Source organism: Equus przewalskii, chromosome X (genome assembly GCF_037783145.1).
Source record: "Equus przewalskii isolate Varuska chromosome X, EquPr2, whole genome shotgun sequence".
NCBI classification, from domain to species: Eukaryota; Metazoa; Chordata; class Mammalia; order Perissodactyla; family Equidae; genus Equus; species Equus przewalskii.
This window is the reverse complement of record NC_091863.1, coordinates 36,487,441-36,503,625: the sequence shown is the minus strand read 5'-3', so window position 1 is coordinate 36,503,625 and position 16,185 is coordinate 36,487,441. Positions and strand designations below refer to the sequence as shown.

At 38.1% G+C, this 16,185-nt stretch overlaps 1 protein-coding gene across 1 annotated transcript in view; it reads left to right on the top strand.

The window, feature by feature from the left end:
• The first annotated feature begins 5,999 nt into the window (after positions 1-5,999).
• EFHC2 (EF-hand domain containing 2) overlaps positions 6,000-16,185 on the top strand; it is a 178,531-nt gene continuing 168,345 nt past the window's right edge. Inside the window, exon 1 of the mRNA XM_070605966.1 lies at positions 6,000-6,262. Coding sequence (XP_070462067.1) covers positions 6,221-6,262 — 42 coding nt within the window. The 5' untranslated portion in view covers positions 6,000-6,220. The remainder of the gene's footprint in view (positions 6,263-16,185) is intronic.

Sequence of the window (16,185 nt, the reverse complement as noted above, 5' to 3'; positions counted from 1 at the left end):
CCTCCCTGTAGAAGGCAGAGGCCTTCTGTGTGTGGAGTGTGGCTCTGACTGGGCAGTGGTTAGTGTGTGAGCTGTGGCATATTAGAGAGGACACTGGACTTGGAATCAGAAGCTGAGAGTCCCAGCTCTTCAGCTTGTCACAGAGGCAGGATCACCAGAAACATGGATAAACACATGAGGGAACAATCCCCCATGAAGGAGAGTCAGCCAACACAGGAAAGAGGAGAAGTGGCATCCTGGGAACATAAGAAGAGAACTGTTGGTTAAGGACTCTAAACTAAGTATGTTTAAGATGATTAGAGAGAAATAAGCAAGAGAAATTACAAGTAAAGAGTAGGATCTCATTTAAAAGAAAGAACATGTAGATTTAAAGAAAATGAAACTTCTAAAAATAAAAAGCGTACTTTACTTACTGAAATGAAAATTTCAACATATTGGCTATAGTCACTTTAAAAAATTTAATATTACTTAGTAAAATTGAAGATATTCAATTCTCTTAAAGGAGTTATAAGTGCAAAAATAAGCACTAGAACAAAATACCAGCCTTCCTAAATACCAAAAGAAATATCTAAATTACAATAGCAAAGAGAACACCTCATGAAGAAAAAGAAATAGTAAATATACACAATACACATGGCTATTACAATATAAAATAATATACTAAAGTTGAGATAAAAAATATGTCTTATTAATAAATGTGAAAGGGCTTAACTCACCTACTAAAAGAAAAATATTTTCAATATGGCTCACAGAGCAAGACAACTATATGTGGTGTACAGGAGCTACAACTAAGTCAAAATGATTCAGACAGACTAAAAATAAAGGCATCTTTGATATCAGACAAAGTAGAATTCAGACGAAAAAATAATTAAACGTGACCAAAAAAGGATACTTTATAATGCTAAAAGCCAATTTCATAATGTAGGTACAACAGTTATGAAAAACTATGTATCAAATAACCACCTTTATAAAGCAGAAACTACAGATGCAAGGAGACACGGAGAGAAATGCATTGCTAATAGGAGACTTTAACATGCCACTCCAAGTGCAGAACAGATCAAGTGGCAGAAATACAAGTAAGGATACAGAAGAAGTAAACAACATAATCAATAAGATAGATCTCATTGATCTCTACTGAACTTTAGAACCTAAAAATAGAGAGTACACCTTCCTTCTCAATTGCACATGAAATATTCCCCCAAATTGATCAAATATTAGGTCACAAAGAATGCATTAATAAGTTTTATAAAATAGAAATATTACAAACAATACTTTCTTATCACAGTGCAATTAAACCAAAATTTAAAAAAAAAACCCAAAAGCTCTTCCAACTAGAAATTTTAAAAATCTTCTATTAAGCAACTCTTGGGTGAAAGGGAAAATACAAGCCAAAATTACAGAATACCCCCCAAAATTGCTAAACAAATAATGAAAACACTACATATTAGAGACTATTGGATACATTTAAAGTAAAGATCAGAGAAAAATTCATAGCCTTTAACACTTACAGCAGTAAAAATAAAAGAATGAAAATGAATGAATTATATCAACTTAAAAAATGAGAGAAAGAACAACAAATGAGCCAAAAGAAAGCACAAAGAATAAAACAATAAAAGTAAAGGCAGAAAAATAATGAAGATGAGGAATAGAAAACAGTAGGTCAAAGTAATAAAATCAAAATTCTGGTTCTTTGAAAAAAGTAACAAAACAAATAAACCACTAGCTAAATCAATCAAATGAAAAAGAGAGAACCACAACTACAAAATAAGAAAGACAAAGAAGAAACAGACAAGAATAGAGCAAAAAAATGTGTAATACACAAGGGAAAAGAATGAACCACACTGATTTTCAAATGAGTAACTGAAGTAACAAAAGTGCTGTAAACAGGAAGAGGAGGCGAGGAGAGGGAAAACAAACCCAAGCCATTGTGCAACACAGTATTTTGACTAAATACATAAACACTAAAGAGAAAAGCCTGAAAACAAATATTGAACTCTGGTTAGTAGGTTTGTTTTTCACAATGACGTAAGTTACACATCCTGAAACTGCTTTGGGGGTCTTTTAGTATTGAACAAATAAGTAAATATTTTCAGGGTAATTGGATTCAGGTTTCTTACTGTTTGAGAAGGGCATTACAGATGTGGAAAGTGGAACTGGAGCATGTATTCTATTGTGTTGACTGGAATTGGCCATACCAGTATAAACTCATGGGTTTTAATACATCTATTACTACATATATCCATATCTGTATCTATCTAGTGATAGAAAGAAATGGAAAAAATATAGTCATATGTGCATATCTATATCTACCTATATCTGTAGATATCTCAAATATCTTGTAGTGACAGAGCACAAGGAAGTGCTTGAAAAATGGTGGGGACTGGGTGGCCCCATGGCCAAGTGGTTACATTCGTGTGCTCTGTTTCTGTGGCCTAGGATTGGCTGGTTTGGATCCTGGGTGTGAACCTACACACCGCTCATCAAGCCATGCTGTGGCAGCATCCCATATAGTGGAACCAGAATGACTTACAACTAGGATATACAACTATGTACTGGGGTTTGGGGGGCAGTGGGAAGAGGAAGATTGGCAACAGATGTTCGCTCAGGGCCAATCTTCCTCATCAAAAAGAGCTGTGTTAAAAAAAAGTGGTGGGGACAATAAAAAAGATGGAATAGTCAGCTTAGAGGGACTCCCACTGACCAAAGGTAGGACAAGTTTAGCATCAAAATAAATAACAATAGTAAAGATTATAATCCACTGAATAAAATAAGAATCTGTAGACCATTCTGATATAAATGAATGAATAAATAAATAAATGGAGAGGAAAGAAAAGGACTTCCTTGTAGTAGAATGCCAACTAGTATATGTAGAAGCAATGCTGGAGTAAAGAAATCACCATCTGGCAGCTATCATGGTAATAAACTGTTTGGGCAAAATCCTCAGTTGATGCTTGGTATTCACATAGTCTCAAAGTATCTCCTCACAAAATGGTTATTAATCGGAAAGGAAAAACAGTAACTTTATAGTGGAGAAACTTGGCATACATCACCTTAACCAGGTGATCAAATTAACCTCACCACTGATGGATAAAATACGCATTATGCACCTGCTCCTTTGATGAATGAGAAGGACATGGCATTCCTCTTGTGGCGTTCCTGCCAAAAAGCCATAAACAAAAAGCCACCAATCTACTCATGAAGAAACATCGGTCAAACCTAAACTGAAGAGCATTCTACCACATACCTGGCCTGTTCTCTTCAAGAATATCAAGGTCAGAAAGACAAAGAAAGATGGAGGCACTGTTCCAGATTAAAGGAGAATACAGAGATGTGACAACTATTCTGTGATACTGGATCAGATTCTGGGACAGATTGTTTAAAATTAATTTTTTTGCTAAAAATATTTTGGGGACAATCGACAAAATTTGAATAAGTATTTTAGATTAGAAAATAGTATTTTATTAACACTAATTTTCTGATTTTGATTATTGTACTTCAGTTATGTAAGATAATGTCCTTGTCATTAGGAAATGTACACTGAAGTATTTAGGGGTAAAGGGGCACGATGTCTGCTATTTACTCTAAAATGGAAAAAATTGTATATATAAGACAATGATAAAACAACTATGGTAAAATACAAAACAATTGGGGTAATCTGTGTGAAGGGTAAGCAGGAGTTCTTTGTACTATTCTTGCAACTTTTCTATTGGTTTGAAATCATTTTAATTTAAAAAGTAACAAAAAAGAAATATTTGAAAATATTTGTAAGAACATGTAGGAGAATAATTTTGTTCTATAGGATTTTTGGAATTCATATACAAAACACAAACCATAATGAGAAAGAATGCTCTAGTTGAACAGAGTAAAATGACACATTCGTGTACCATAAAGAACTCTAGAAATGGAGTTAAAAGACAAACCACAAATGATGAGAAGATATTTGCCATGCTTGGATTAGTATCCTGAATATATTTAAAAAATTAAAAATGGTCAAATAGGGGGGCTGGCCCCGTGGCCGAGTGGTTAAGTTCGCGCGCTCCGCTGCAGGCGGCCCAGTGTTTCGTTGGTTCGAATCCTGGGCGCGGACATGGCACTGCTCATCAGACCACGCTGAGGCAGCATCCCACATGCCACAACTAGAGGAACCCACAGCGAAGAATACACAACTATGTACCGGGGGGCTTTGGGGAGAAAAAGGAAAAAATAAAATCTTAAAAAAAAAAAAGGTCAAATAGAAAAATCAGCCAAGGATATGAATAGATGAGTCACAGAAGAAGGTAACAAGATGTGAAAAGGCAACTAATTGCACTAGGAATTAGCGAGAAACAAAATAAGAATGGTATACCATTTCACATTTGGTAAGACGATTGTTCAAAATCATACAATTTGATAGTACCCATTGTTGAAAGGATGAAGGGGAAAGGGAACTTTTTAAATTGGGGGTTCGAAGATTCTGGAGATTGTTTAGCAAGATCTAGTAAAGTTGAAGGTGTGAACCGTTCTAGCTCAGGGTAGTAGCCTAGATAATCTTCAAAGGAATAGGAGGGGATTGTGGATGCAGCATTGTTGGCAACAAATGAAAAATTGGAAACAACCTAATTGTCATCAACAGATGACAAAAGATGGATCAGTAATTTGTGGTATAACCATACAATGTGTTTAAAATGAATGAAATGTATTTATATGTGTTAACGTAGAAATCTCAAAAATAAAATCTTAAGTGAAAAAGGCAGGTGGCAGAAATTTGTAGTGTAAAATTTATTAACAGAAAATAATGTATGCTGTTTATGAATCAAAAAGGAGATAGAGTCTCTGCTCTGGAGGAATTTGGGGGCCTCTGAAGAGAGTCAAGTAAACGCATGGTTACGATGCAGCACCGAGAAAGCCACAGAAGGAACACCTAATACAGATTAGGGAGTGGAGAAGCTGAAAGACCATTTCCCAGAAATGGCAAAGCCTCCACGCCTCTCTCCTACACTGAACCAAGTCCTGGAAGACAAGAAGAGGCTACCCAGGTGAAAGATAGGAAGGAAGAGTGTTTCTAGCAGATAGTGAGTGACATTTGCAAAATCCCAGAGGGACGAAACCGCAGTCCGGTGTGGAAACTGCCAGTGGTTTTTCAGAGCTGGAGTAGAGGAGGAGGGCAAAGACAGGGATGGAGGGCATTGGTAGGCGCCCCCTGACTGAGGCTCTGACCCGGCTGAGGAGTTGGCGACCTGAAGGGGCCGGAAAGGCTAGAAGAATATGGAAGCAGAAGAGTAACAGGGGCATCACAAATTGTAATAGGATGGCTCAAGAGGCAAGACCATTTAGTTGTTGTCGTTTTTTTAAAGAAAACTAGGCAGGAAATAATGGGGCCCCAACCGAGACAGAGGCAGTGGTGACCGAGAGACACCAGCTTGTCCAACCAGTAGGCCTTAGGGAGGGGTTAGCTGCAGGTGTGGGAAGAGGAATCGAGGAGGCCCTTGTCCTGGGCATCTTGGGTGCATGACGGAGTGACAGGGGCCGCGTTTTGTGCCACCTGACCTGTGTGGCCCCCCTGATTGGGCCAGGAACGAGCACTTTACAAATATTTAGTTCAAATATAAAAATGTACAGAGCAAGGACTGAGGATGGTGGTTACCGCTGAATGGGTTTTCGTGGGGAGGGGCGAAGACAGATGGGGTCTGTGTGGCTTTGGATTCATCTCGAACGTTTTAATGACAAAATAAAAGCTGATGTAAATGTAACATTAACTGGTGTTACATTTCTGGTAGCGCACGGGTGTCATATTATTTTCTGCACTTTTCTGTGTATCTGAACTAAATTTAGTAACCAAATGGAAAAAAATTTTGTGGCAAGAATCAGAGGAGCTTAAGTACCGGAAAGGCTTTGAGCTCTGTAAGGGGTTAAACCAGAAAGCAGCGGGTGCGGGGAATGGTGTAGTTGTCAGTCTTTGTGTGTGCACAATGCGGATGGAGAGAAAAGCCTCGGGGACCTGCACGCGCCGGCCGAGTGGAGCGGGGGTGGGCGGGGGAGGAGGTGCGCGCGGAGCTGCCCGCCTGGCCCCGCCCCTACTCGGGCCCCGCCCAGAGCCCCCGCCCGCCGCCGCCCCTCCTCCTTCGATGACACCGCCTCTGGTCTCTAGGTAACGTAGGGGGTCAAACAACGTGGCCCGCGGGCGGCTGCTGCCTAACGGCCCCTTTCCTCTGGGACCCTTGACTTTTGGACACTCAGAGCCATGGCCCTGCCGTTTCTGCCTGGCTACAGCCTCAACCGCAACGTGAGTAGTGAGGGCGCCCTGGGTCAGAAGTCCTGGCCGGAGTGGGGTCCAGGCGTGGTCACCTCCCAGACCCTAGTGGAGGCCGCCTGCCGCTGCTTCGCCTTCTAAGTGAATTGGGCACAACTTGGACCAAACTTTCTAGGCTGGCGGAACCCTTACTCTCGGCCTCTCCTTCCCCCTATCTCTCAAACTGCATCTGGATGCTTTTCCTGCATTACATACATTAAGTAGAGTCTTTATGGGTGGCAGGACCCTCAAAGGTAGCCAGTGGTAGTGATGATGATTAAAACTGTCCTTGAGCGTTTCAGTTGTGCCATGTGCTTTCATCGCTTTACACGGCGTTTGATGCTCCCGACAGCCCTTTATATTAGGTAGTATTTTTATTCCCATTTTACAGTTGAGGAAACTGAGGCACAGAGCAATGAGTCACTCAGTGGCCAGAGATGCACAATCTCACTGGTGAAGCTGGGTTTCTTCCAGGCAACCTGTCTCCACGGCCCAGGAGCCTGATCGTTATCTTTAATACCCTGTGTGAAAGAGAGCAAGTTTGTTATTAGAGTGAAGAAACCTGGCACTCTCAAGGCTGGTAGGGGGCAGGTGAGAGTTCCTTAAAGTTTGATCCTAAACTTTAAGGAGAGAAGCACCCAAACTAGGAGTTTTTTTCTTTATTTTGGATTGGGAAGGGTTCATTTCAAAACAAGATGAAGGTACAAAACAACACAAAAAACCCTGAGCAGGAAAGAACTTTTGCCCATGAATAGCACCTTATTTAAACAACAGCGGAAAAATGATTCAGCTTTTGTTTCCGCTGGTCACTACTCTTTACTTGGATCGTCCCGTGTCTGTAGGAAGAAGGTAAGTAATCCACTGGTGGGAGGGAACAAGGTGGCGCCACTCCAGGTGTTTGTGTAAACCTCTGATACACTCAGAAAGCGGGCAGCAGAGGGAAGCATTTGACTTTATCCGTAAAGTTGTTGGCCCCAAAGTAGCAGTTTTCTTTGTAGCTTCAGGCCACTAGATTCTGACCCCCACATGTTGGCTGGTTAGTCCAACTCTCTTCTTGCACACTGGTTTGTGTATTTCTTGGCTGATGGGTAGAGGCTGCCCTTTGGTAAGATTAAGCCAACCACACAAATAAGAAAGACCTCTGAGAGGCAGGGCATGAAAAAAGATTCCAGAAGTAAAGAAGCATGCTGTGTAAAAGTCATTTTAATAAAAATTGAAAGTAGAGCCCACAGCTTTGGGCCCAGCAACACTTCAGATTACAGATGCCCACCTCCTGCAGAAGTACCACGGCTCTCACACGCAGTGATTTAGAGTGGGAAGGAAAAACAGTGGTCGGATGAGATATTTTAAAATCTGTAAGGCTGTACTGAGTGTACTTTTGCTTTTTTTTAACTTGTTTTTAATTGTAAAGTACAACACATATACAGGAAAATGCACAATGGATGATCACAGAATGAACATCAAGAAATAAAATATTACCAGTATCCCAAAAGAATCTCTCTGGATTACGGTTGCCAAAGTTAGCAAATAAAAAGGCATAACCCAAATATTTCTTGGGACCTACTTATACTGAAAGATGATTTGTTCTTTATCTGATATCCAAATTTAACTGAGCGTCTAGTATTTTACGTGGCAACCCTTCTTAGGACACTTCCTGGTCATTACCACTTCCCTACTCTCTAAAGGTAACCGCTATCCTGGCTGCTGTCACTATAGTTCGATTTTGCTTGCTTTTGAACTTTTTATCAATGGAAATGTCCAATGTTTATTCTTTGGTGACTGGCTTTTTTTTTTAGCTCAACATTGTTTCTGAGATTTGTTCGTGTGGCTGTCTGTAGAGGTAGTTTGTACATTTTCATTGCTCTATAGTGTTCCATTGTGTGAGTGTCACATCATTGATAGACACATTTTACTCTTGACAGAGAGTTGGTTTGGGGTTATTAAGCATAGTTTGCTGTGCCTGTTCTTGTTCATGTCTCTTGGTGCAATTGCTAGATCATCTGGTATTCATATGTTCAGCTTTAGTAGACACTGTCAAAGTGATTATTTCAATTTAAATTCCCCACCAGCATTTTATGTTCCTATTGCTCCATGTTGTTTCTAACACTTGATATTGTTAATCTTTTAGACTTTAGTTATTTTGATCAGTGGATGTAGTGCAACTCTGCAGTTTTAATCTGTGCTTCCCGGATTTCCTAACAAAGTTGAGGACGTTTTACACACTTATTGGTCATTTAGATATTCTCTTTTGTGTAGTGCCTGTCTCTTGTCTAATTTTCTACTGGGTTGCCTGCCTTTTTCTTAGTGATTTGTAGGAGTTCTATATAGATTTTGGATATGGCTCCTTTGTCAGATAGATGTGTTGTAAATATCTTCTAGTCTTTGGTTGGCCTTTTCACTCTCTTAATGGTGTTTGTGATGAATAATTTTTGCTTTGGATTAGTGCTTTTTGTTTCCTATTTAAGAAATAGTTCCTTACACCAAGTTCACGATGATGTTTTCCTGTGTTATCTTCTGGAATTTTGTTGTTTTTACAAACTTGCAGTTAGATCTATAATCTAACTAGAAGAAATTTGTGTGTGTGTGTATGAAAAGAGGGAGGGGTCAGGTTGTATTTTTTTCCCATGTGGATATTGGGTTGACCCAGAACCATCTGTTAAAGAACAAAGTTCAACTGAGTAAATTTTAAAGATCTTATTGGCTTAATTCAGCGATTCATGAATCGGGCAGCATCCAGCCTAGCAGATAGAAAGGAGCTCCGAAGAACTGGCTATATAAGGCAAGAGACTGTATAGGTGGAAGGGAGCGGGAATAAGGAAGTTGTACTAGGCAGAAGTTGGCTTGATTATTGTAAGGTTACTTTCCTTTAGGGGATGGCAGGGGTTTATCAGGCGGGTTACCTAACTAATGCTGATCAGGCGATGATTCATGATTGGCAGGTTTAAGATTCTCTTTCTGGAAAAGCTGAAACTGTAAGTTCAGTTTCAGTTTGGTGATGTGAGGCTTAGCATAAGCGACTCCATTTGGGGCCTGTTGTCTTGACATTAGCACGTTTTTGGAAAAGGCCAGCCCTTTCTCCACTTCTCTGTAGAGCTACCTTTGTCATAAATCAAGTATCCAAATACGTGTGGGTCTGCTTCTAGACTCGTGAGTGTATTTAAAAAATTATTTATTTACTTTATGCCTCAGACCAACAGAAGTGTGTGCATGCGTGCATGCGTGCATGTGTATGAATCAGGGAATAACAGTATACTTATTAGATACCTTGGGCTGTCATTCAACAAGTCAGTATTTATACATTGAGTATCCTAGTATGTGTCCAAATCAGGTGGCTACATTAAAAAATTGTTACACTAGCCTTGGTACTAAATGTACTGTGTGTTGCCAAAAAATTAGTTTTGTTTTAAAAACTTGTATTTAGTTAAAAAATTTGCATGCTTTCTGGCACAGAATGGTCAGGAAGTCAGTAAAGTCAAATATGGCATTTTTACCAAGCCCCCAACCCCTTACAGAGCCTGGCTTGCTGAATTAAATTATCAAGTGAAAAACCTTGACCACCTGGAGATAGCATAATTACTGGCTGTTTGGGTTTAAGCTAGCTTTTACTGCTTTTTCTTAGAAATTAAAAAGGTGCTTGTTCCCCGCCTTAATTAGCTGCTGGTAGTCAGTCATGAGAACAAATTGATTTCTGTCCACAGCTAGGCGATATGCAACCTGCACTTCTGTCTCTGAAATACAGGAAGTATTGTGCTTTCTAAAATATAAGCATTCGTACCATTGATGACATTAAAATGATTTTGATGTGAATTAATTGAAAACCTTGGGGAAAGATCATAGCTACATTCCAGACACACAGCATCTTTTTCCAACCATTTACATGCTGCATTTGTATTGAGCTAAGAAAATCTCGGGCATATTATCAAAAATGATAAGATAGTCAAGTTAAAAGGGACATTTCCAGCCAAAGCTGAAAATGCTTTCTACAGCATTTTGGGCAGGTGGTTGTATAGCTGATCCTGAAGGCCTTCTAATGAGTGATCAGGAGCCCACTTTGTTTTTTATGAAGCTGCCTTGCACCATCTTAGGAGGGGTTGTTGTAAATAGTCCATCATCTAATTTATAGTGAAGCAACTGTTTGCTTAAGAAGAAAAAAAAATGGTTCGAATTCACAACAGTAAAATAAAACAAATTCGGAATCTCTCTGTCTCTCTTACAAAAAGGTGCGAGCAATACCTTGAAATTTATTTTTATCTAGACTAATATAAGCGTGCATATTGATATATAAGGAAAATTGTTCTTTGGGAAATTTACCAGTGATTTAAATGATAAACGACTGAAAGAGAAAAACACTATGAGTAATACATAGTACACATATTGACTTCCATCATGTGATGTTAGATAAGTCGATTTAAATTTAGCCCAACGACAAATATAATCATAAAACAATCAGTTTATTTACAAGGTAGAGAGTTTTCCCAATCTAAAACTCTGCCTACAGATTCCTGGTTACGTTCTTAGCGGTCAATGCCATTGCCTTAAAATAACATGTATTGAGTCCAAACCCCTTAGCCTGACACCTGAGGCTATTGGAATTTGCCACTCACTTTGTGAAATCATTAATGAATTTAAAAAAAAAAAAGGAAAGAAAGAAACAGAATAGAATAGAATAAAAAATCAGAATGTATTATGCTTGGGAAGAGTAAGTATTGTTTCACGAACCTTTTTTCCTGTCACGTGTGTGTGTGGACTGGGTTGCACTAAAATCTATTTGTTATTGTGGTTACAATCAGAGTTTGGAAAAACACGCTCAGTAGAGCCATCTCCACCAATTCTTGCCTCTGTTTTAAAGTCAGATCTGCATCTTCCTTCAAGGCCAGATCTAGTCTCTCACACTTCCGAAAGCCTCAACAGATCCTAGTCAGCTGCCTTCAGTGTTTTGTTGTTGTTGTTTTATTGAGGTAAACTTCATATAACATAAAATTGACCATTTAAAAGTGTGCAATTCAGTGGCATTTAGTACATTCTCAGTGTTCTGCAACTATCACCTCGAACTAGTAGTTTCAAGACGTTTTCATCACCGCAAATCTCAATCTTTTTACCCTAGAGAAACTTTTGAAATGATTTTCAGGTCTCAGAGAAGTCCTGTGTAAAAATGATTTCTACAGCCTATGGTACATTAGCATGATCCATGAGCTTTAGATATAATGACCCAATAATAATGGTCTCTTTTGAGTAAAGAGTAATAATTTTTCTATGGATTTGTTGATTTCAGCCAGTTTATTCCCCTAAGCTCTGTGGTTTCCCTTTCCCACAAAGGATGTTTACTCTAATGCAAGTGGGAGTGTAGCAGAGGAAACTTCAGGGTTTTTTCTTATTGTAAAATTTCCTGTTTGATTTCCCCCTGGCCTTTTTCCCCTTTCCAAGTAGGCCTAAAAAACCTCTCATAGTTTCTGCTATAGAGGGTGCTAGTAAGGTATGATATGTGGTATATGGGATGAGTGAGAGTAGTTTGCTCCCCTATTTAAAGCTAGAAACGACTTTTAGCAAGCTTTTCTTGAGAAACAAACAGGCAGTTAAGCTTAGCTTACTTTCTTTCCTTTTCATACATTTAAAAAATTCATAAGGCAGCATAATACATTTCTGTTAAATAACTATTTTAATCCAAGATGGGATTTACTTTTTCTAAAAGTAGGCTCAGTTGATTTCATTTAAATAAAAGGTTGTAAATTCACTTAATTAATGCTGTTTACAGTGTGAGAATATATTGACAATGTTAAATAAAGCTACTAAAACCATATGACAAAGCAATATGAGTAAGAATACTATAGCCTGGGGCCGGCCCCGTGGCCAAGTGGTTAAGTTCGCACGCTCTGCTCCCACAGCCCAGGGTTTTGCCAGTTCGGATCCTGGGCGCGGACATGGCACCGGTCGTCAGGCCACGTTGAGGCAGCGTCCCACATGCCACAACTAGAAGGACTCACAACTGAAAATATACAACTATGTACTTGGGGGCTTTGGGGAGAAAAAGGAAAAAAATAAAATCTTTAAAAAAAAAGAATATTATAGCCTGAGACACAATTTTATATGAGACTTGAAAATTAAGTTTTTTTGCTAACTTACATGATCAAGCTCAAATATAGGCAATTACAAAATTGTCATAATCTTGATCCCCTTATAGACCTATATATATATAGTGAGGGGTGCGTGTGTGTGTGTGTGTGTGTATATGGTATATATAAAGTGAAGTATATACGTATATAAGAATATTACTTTTTTAAAACTAAAAATAAAGAATAAAAATTACCTCTTCAGTGTGAAACTTACACTTGTATTTTGCCACACACATACTTAATTCTGGGTCAAATTTGAGATAAGCACTCCTAGATTTCATTTTTAACTGAAATGGGAAGATTCTGGTCTTTCTCTTGCTACCTGTTAAACAAAGAAAGCTGTGCTTATACAGGTGAGAAGTTGAAAATTGCAGCAAAATGGCCACTGCTTTCCTCTGAATGGCAGGATACTTGACTTTGTCAGGATGCTTGGACTTGGCAGGAACTGGCCATAGGTGTATGTTTAACTTTATGAGAAATTGTAAAACTGTCTTCTACAGTGGCTGTACCATTTTGCATTCCCACCAGCAATGAATGAGAGTTCCTGTTGCTCTGAGTCCCTGTAAGCAATTGGCTACAAATCAGTGTTTTGGATTTTAACCTTTCTAATAGGTGCGTAGTGGTATCTCAACTTGATTTAGGTTTTTAATTCTCTAATGGCTAGTGATGTTGAACATCTTTTCATGTGCTTATTTGCCATCCATATATCCTCTTTGGTGAAAGAGATTGGAACCCTCATATGTTGCTGGCAGGTATGTAAAATGCTGCTGCTGCTATGGAAGTCTTTTGCCCCTCTTTAATTGAGTTGTTTCCTTACTGTTGAGTTTTGAGAGTTCTTTATATATTCTGGCTACAAGTCCATTGTTGGATATGTGGTTTGCATTTTCTCCCAGTCTGTGGCTTGAATTTTCGTTCTCTTAAATCAAAGCTAGAAAATATATATACATTTTTAAAGATAAAATACAACAGAAGAACCCACAGTGGGTAGAGGAAATGTCTTCCTCCCCTACAACATGAATCCAAATTTCAAATGTGAATTAAGGATTATAGGGTTTTTAAGTAAGTTCTTTGATTCTATACTTTTACTTACACTGAAAATCTTGATTCATAAGGATATTAGCATAATTACTTGCTTTATCCCACCATAAATAAAATATATATCCATATCATAGCTTTTGATTAATAATAACAACATTATTATTAACAGTTTGAGTTTTGAAAATAGTTTAAGATTTCTTTGTAGTTCTTTTTGTTTTTAGGATATATCCCGTTAGGAATGTATGGTGAAATTATTGGGTTTTAATTTCATTTAAATGTTTCCTGACAGTATGGTTAAGTCAATGACTCAATACCCAGTTAGGTTCATTCATTTCATTTTGCTTTTTAACTTAAAAAATTTTGTTTTATTGTAATGTAAAAATAAAACATTTATGTGGCTTCAAAGTCAAATTTATAAAGTGAGGTACGTTCAGACAATTCTAGCTTTTATTCCTGTCCCTTCAATCTTATTCCCTCCCTCTAGCAGTAACTTTAAAAAACCCTATTTATTTAGTTTTGGGTTATCCTTCCTTTTTTGTTTTTTAAAACAGCAAATTTTTAAATATATTCACATATTCACATAGTCTCTTATGAAATAAATGGTAGCATATTCTACACATTCTCTTGTACCTTCCATTTTTCCTTTTAATAGTATGTCTTGGAGATCTCTTCATAGTAGTATATAGAGCTATCCTCATTCCATTGGATTGTGGATTCCATTCACAGCTACCTAGTACTCCATTGTGTGAACATACCATAGTTTATTCAACCCATTCCCTTTTGATGTATAGTCATGTTACTTCTAGTCTTTTGGTATTACAAATAATGCTGCAATAAACAGCCAAAGTTGTGCTTTAAAAGAAACCATGAAAAAAGTGAAAAGGCAGCCTATACTATGGGAGAAACTACTTGTAAAGCATACATCTGATGCAGGACTTATATCCAGTATATATAAAGAGCTCTCAAAACTTGACAATAAAAAGACAAATAATCCAATTAAAAATGGGCAAAGAATCTGAATAGACATTGCTTCAGAGAAACTGTACAAATAGCCAATAAGCACATGAAAAGATGTTCAACATCATTAATCATTAGAAAAATGCAAATTAAAATCACAATGAGATAGTACTTTACACCTACTAGGTTGGCTATAACAAAAAAGATAATAACAAGTGTTGACAAGGATGTGTAGAAGTTGGAACCCTCATACGTTGCTGGCAGGAATGTAAAATGCTGCTGCTGCCATGGAAGTCTGCAGTTCCACAAAAGGTTAAACGTAGAGTCACTAGATGACACAGCACTCCTAGGTATAGGCCCAAGAGAAAAGAAAACATATGTCCATAAAAAATGTGTACAGGAATGTTCATAACAGCATTATTTATAAAAGCCAAAAAGTAGAAACAACTCAAATGTACATCAGCTGGTGAATGGATCAAAAAGGTGGTATGTTCATATAATGGAATATTATTGGGCCATAAAAAGGAATTAAACACTGATACATGCTATAGCATGGATGAACCTCAAAAACATTATACTATAAACAACATGCAAAAGACTACATATTGTATGATCCCATTTATGTGAAATGTGCAGAATAGGCAAATCTATAGAGACAGAAGGATTAATAATTGCCTAGACCTGTGTTGGGGAAGGGAGGAAATGGGGAGTGACTGCTAATGGGTATGAGGTTTCTTTTTGGGGTGAGGAAAGTGTTCTAAAATTAGATTATGGTGATGATTGCACAATTTTATAATTACAGTAAACTCCGTTGAATTGTATGTTCTAAATAGGTAACCTTTATGATGTGTAAATTATACTTCAATAAAACTGTTAAAAATAAATATATAGCCAAAGAAAGGAGTTAGTGATGGGGAGTTGCCGGGCAGACAAATCATAGGTGTTTGCTGTGCCAGATCACAGGAGGTTTTGATTTAAAGTATTCTGTTACTTGTTCCCACTAACTGCTGAAATGCCCTTGGAATCACATTATTTCAGGCTGAGCCACTTCTTAAAGCGGCCATTCATACTTTGGAAATGACAAAATATTCCATTGCTATTCTTAAATGTTAATTTGGGGTTCAGAAATTAGAGACACTTTGTCTATTCGGGGATCAAACACTTAACTTTGGTCACTTTTGTATTCTGTCATGAACTTTAAAGCTGTGTCACTTAGGATACTCTTGGCTATAAGTAACCGAATACCTGACTGACAGTGGCTTAAGCCAAATTAATTACCCCATATCGTAAGAAGTCTCGAGGTATGGCAGTTTCAGGTATAGGCAGTAGCTGCTGAATGTCCTAAAGGACTCAGACTCTTTTTATCTCTTCATTCTGCCATCTTCAGAATGTTGGCTTTTGTTTCTTAGACTTGTGCCCTCATGGTTGCAAGTGGTTGTCTCAGTTCCAGACATCACAACTTCTTATAACCATGTTCAAGTCAAGCAGGAAGGAGAGCGAGGGAAAAAGGCTCTTATATCAGGAAACAAAGTGTTTCCCAGCCCCCCAGTAGGTTTCCCCCTTATGTCTTATTGGCTAAAATTGTGTCACATGGTTATCCTTTGCTACAAGGGGCATTGGGAACTTGACTTTTCACCATCTATTTTTGGAGCTGGGAAAGAGAAAAGGGAGTAAATAATGGCTGTTGGGAGCCAGCAAACTTTGTCTGCCACACCAGCCACAGGCTCCATTCCTGTGAGTCTGGATGCTCTCCTCAGTCTTAGCATCCCTTTCTTTAAAAAATTTTTGTTTGTGTTTTTTAATTATACAAGT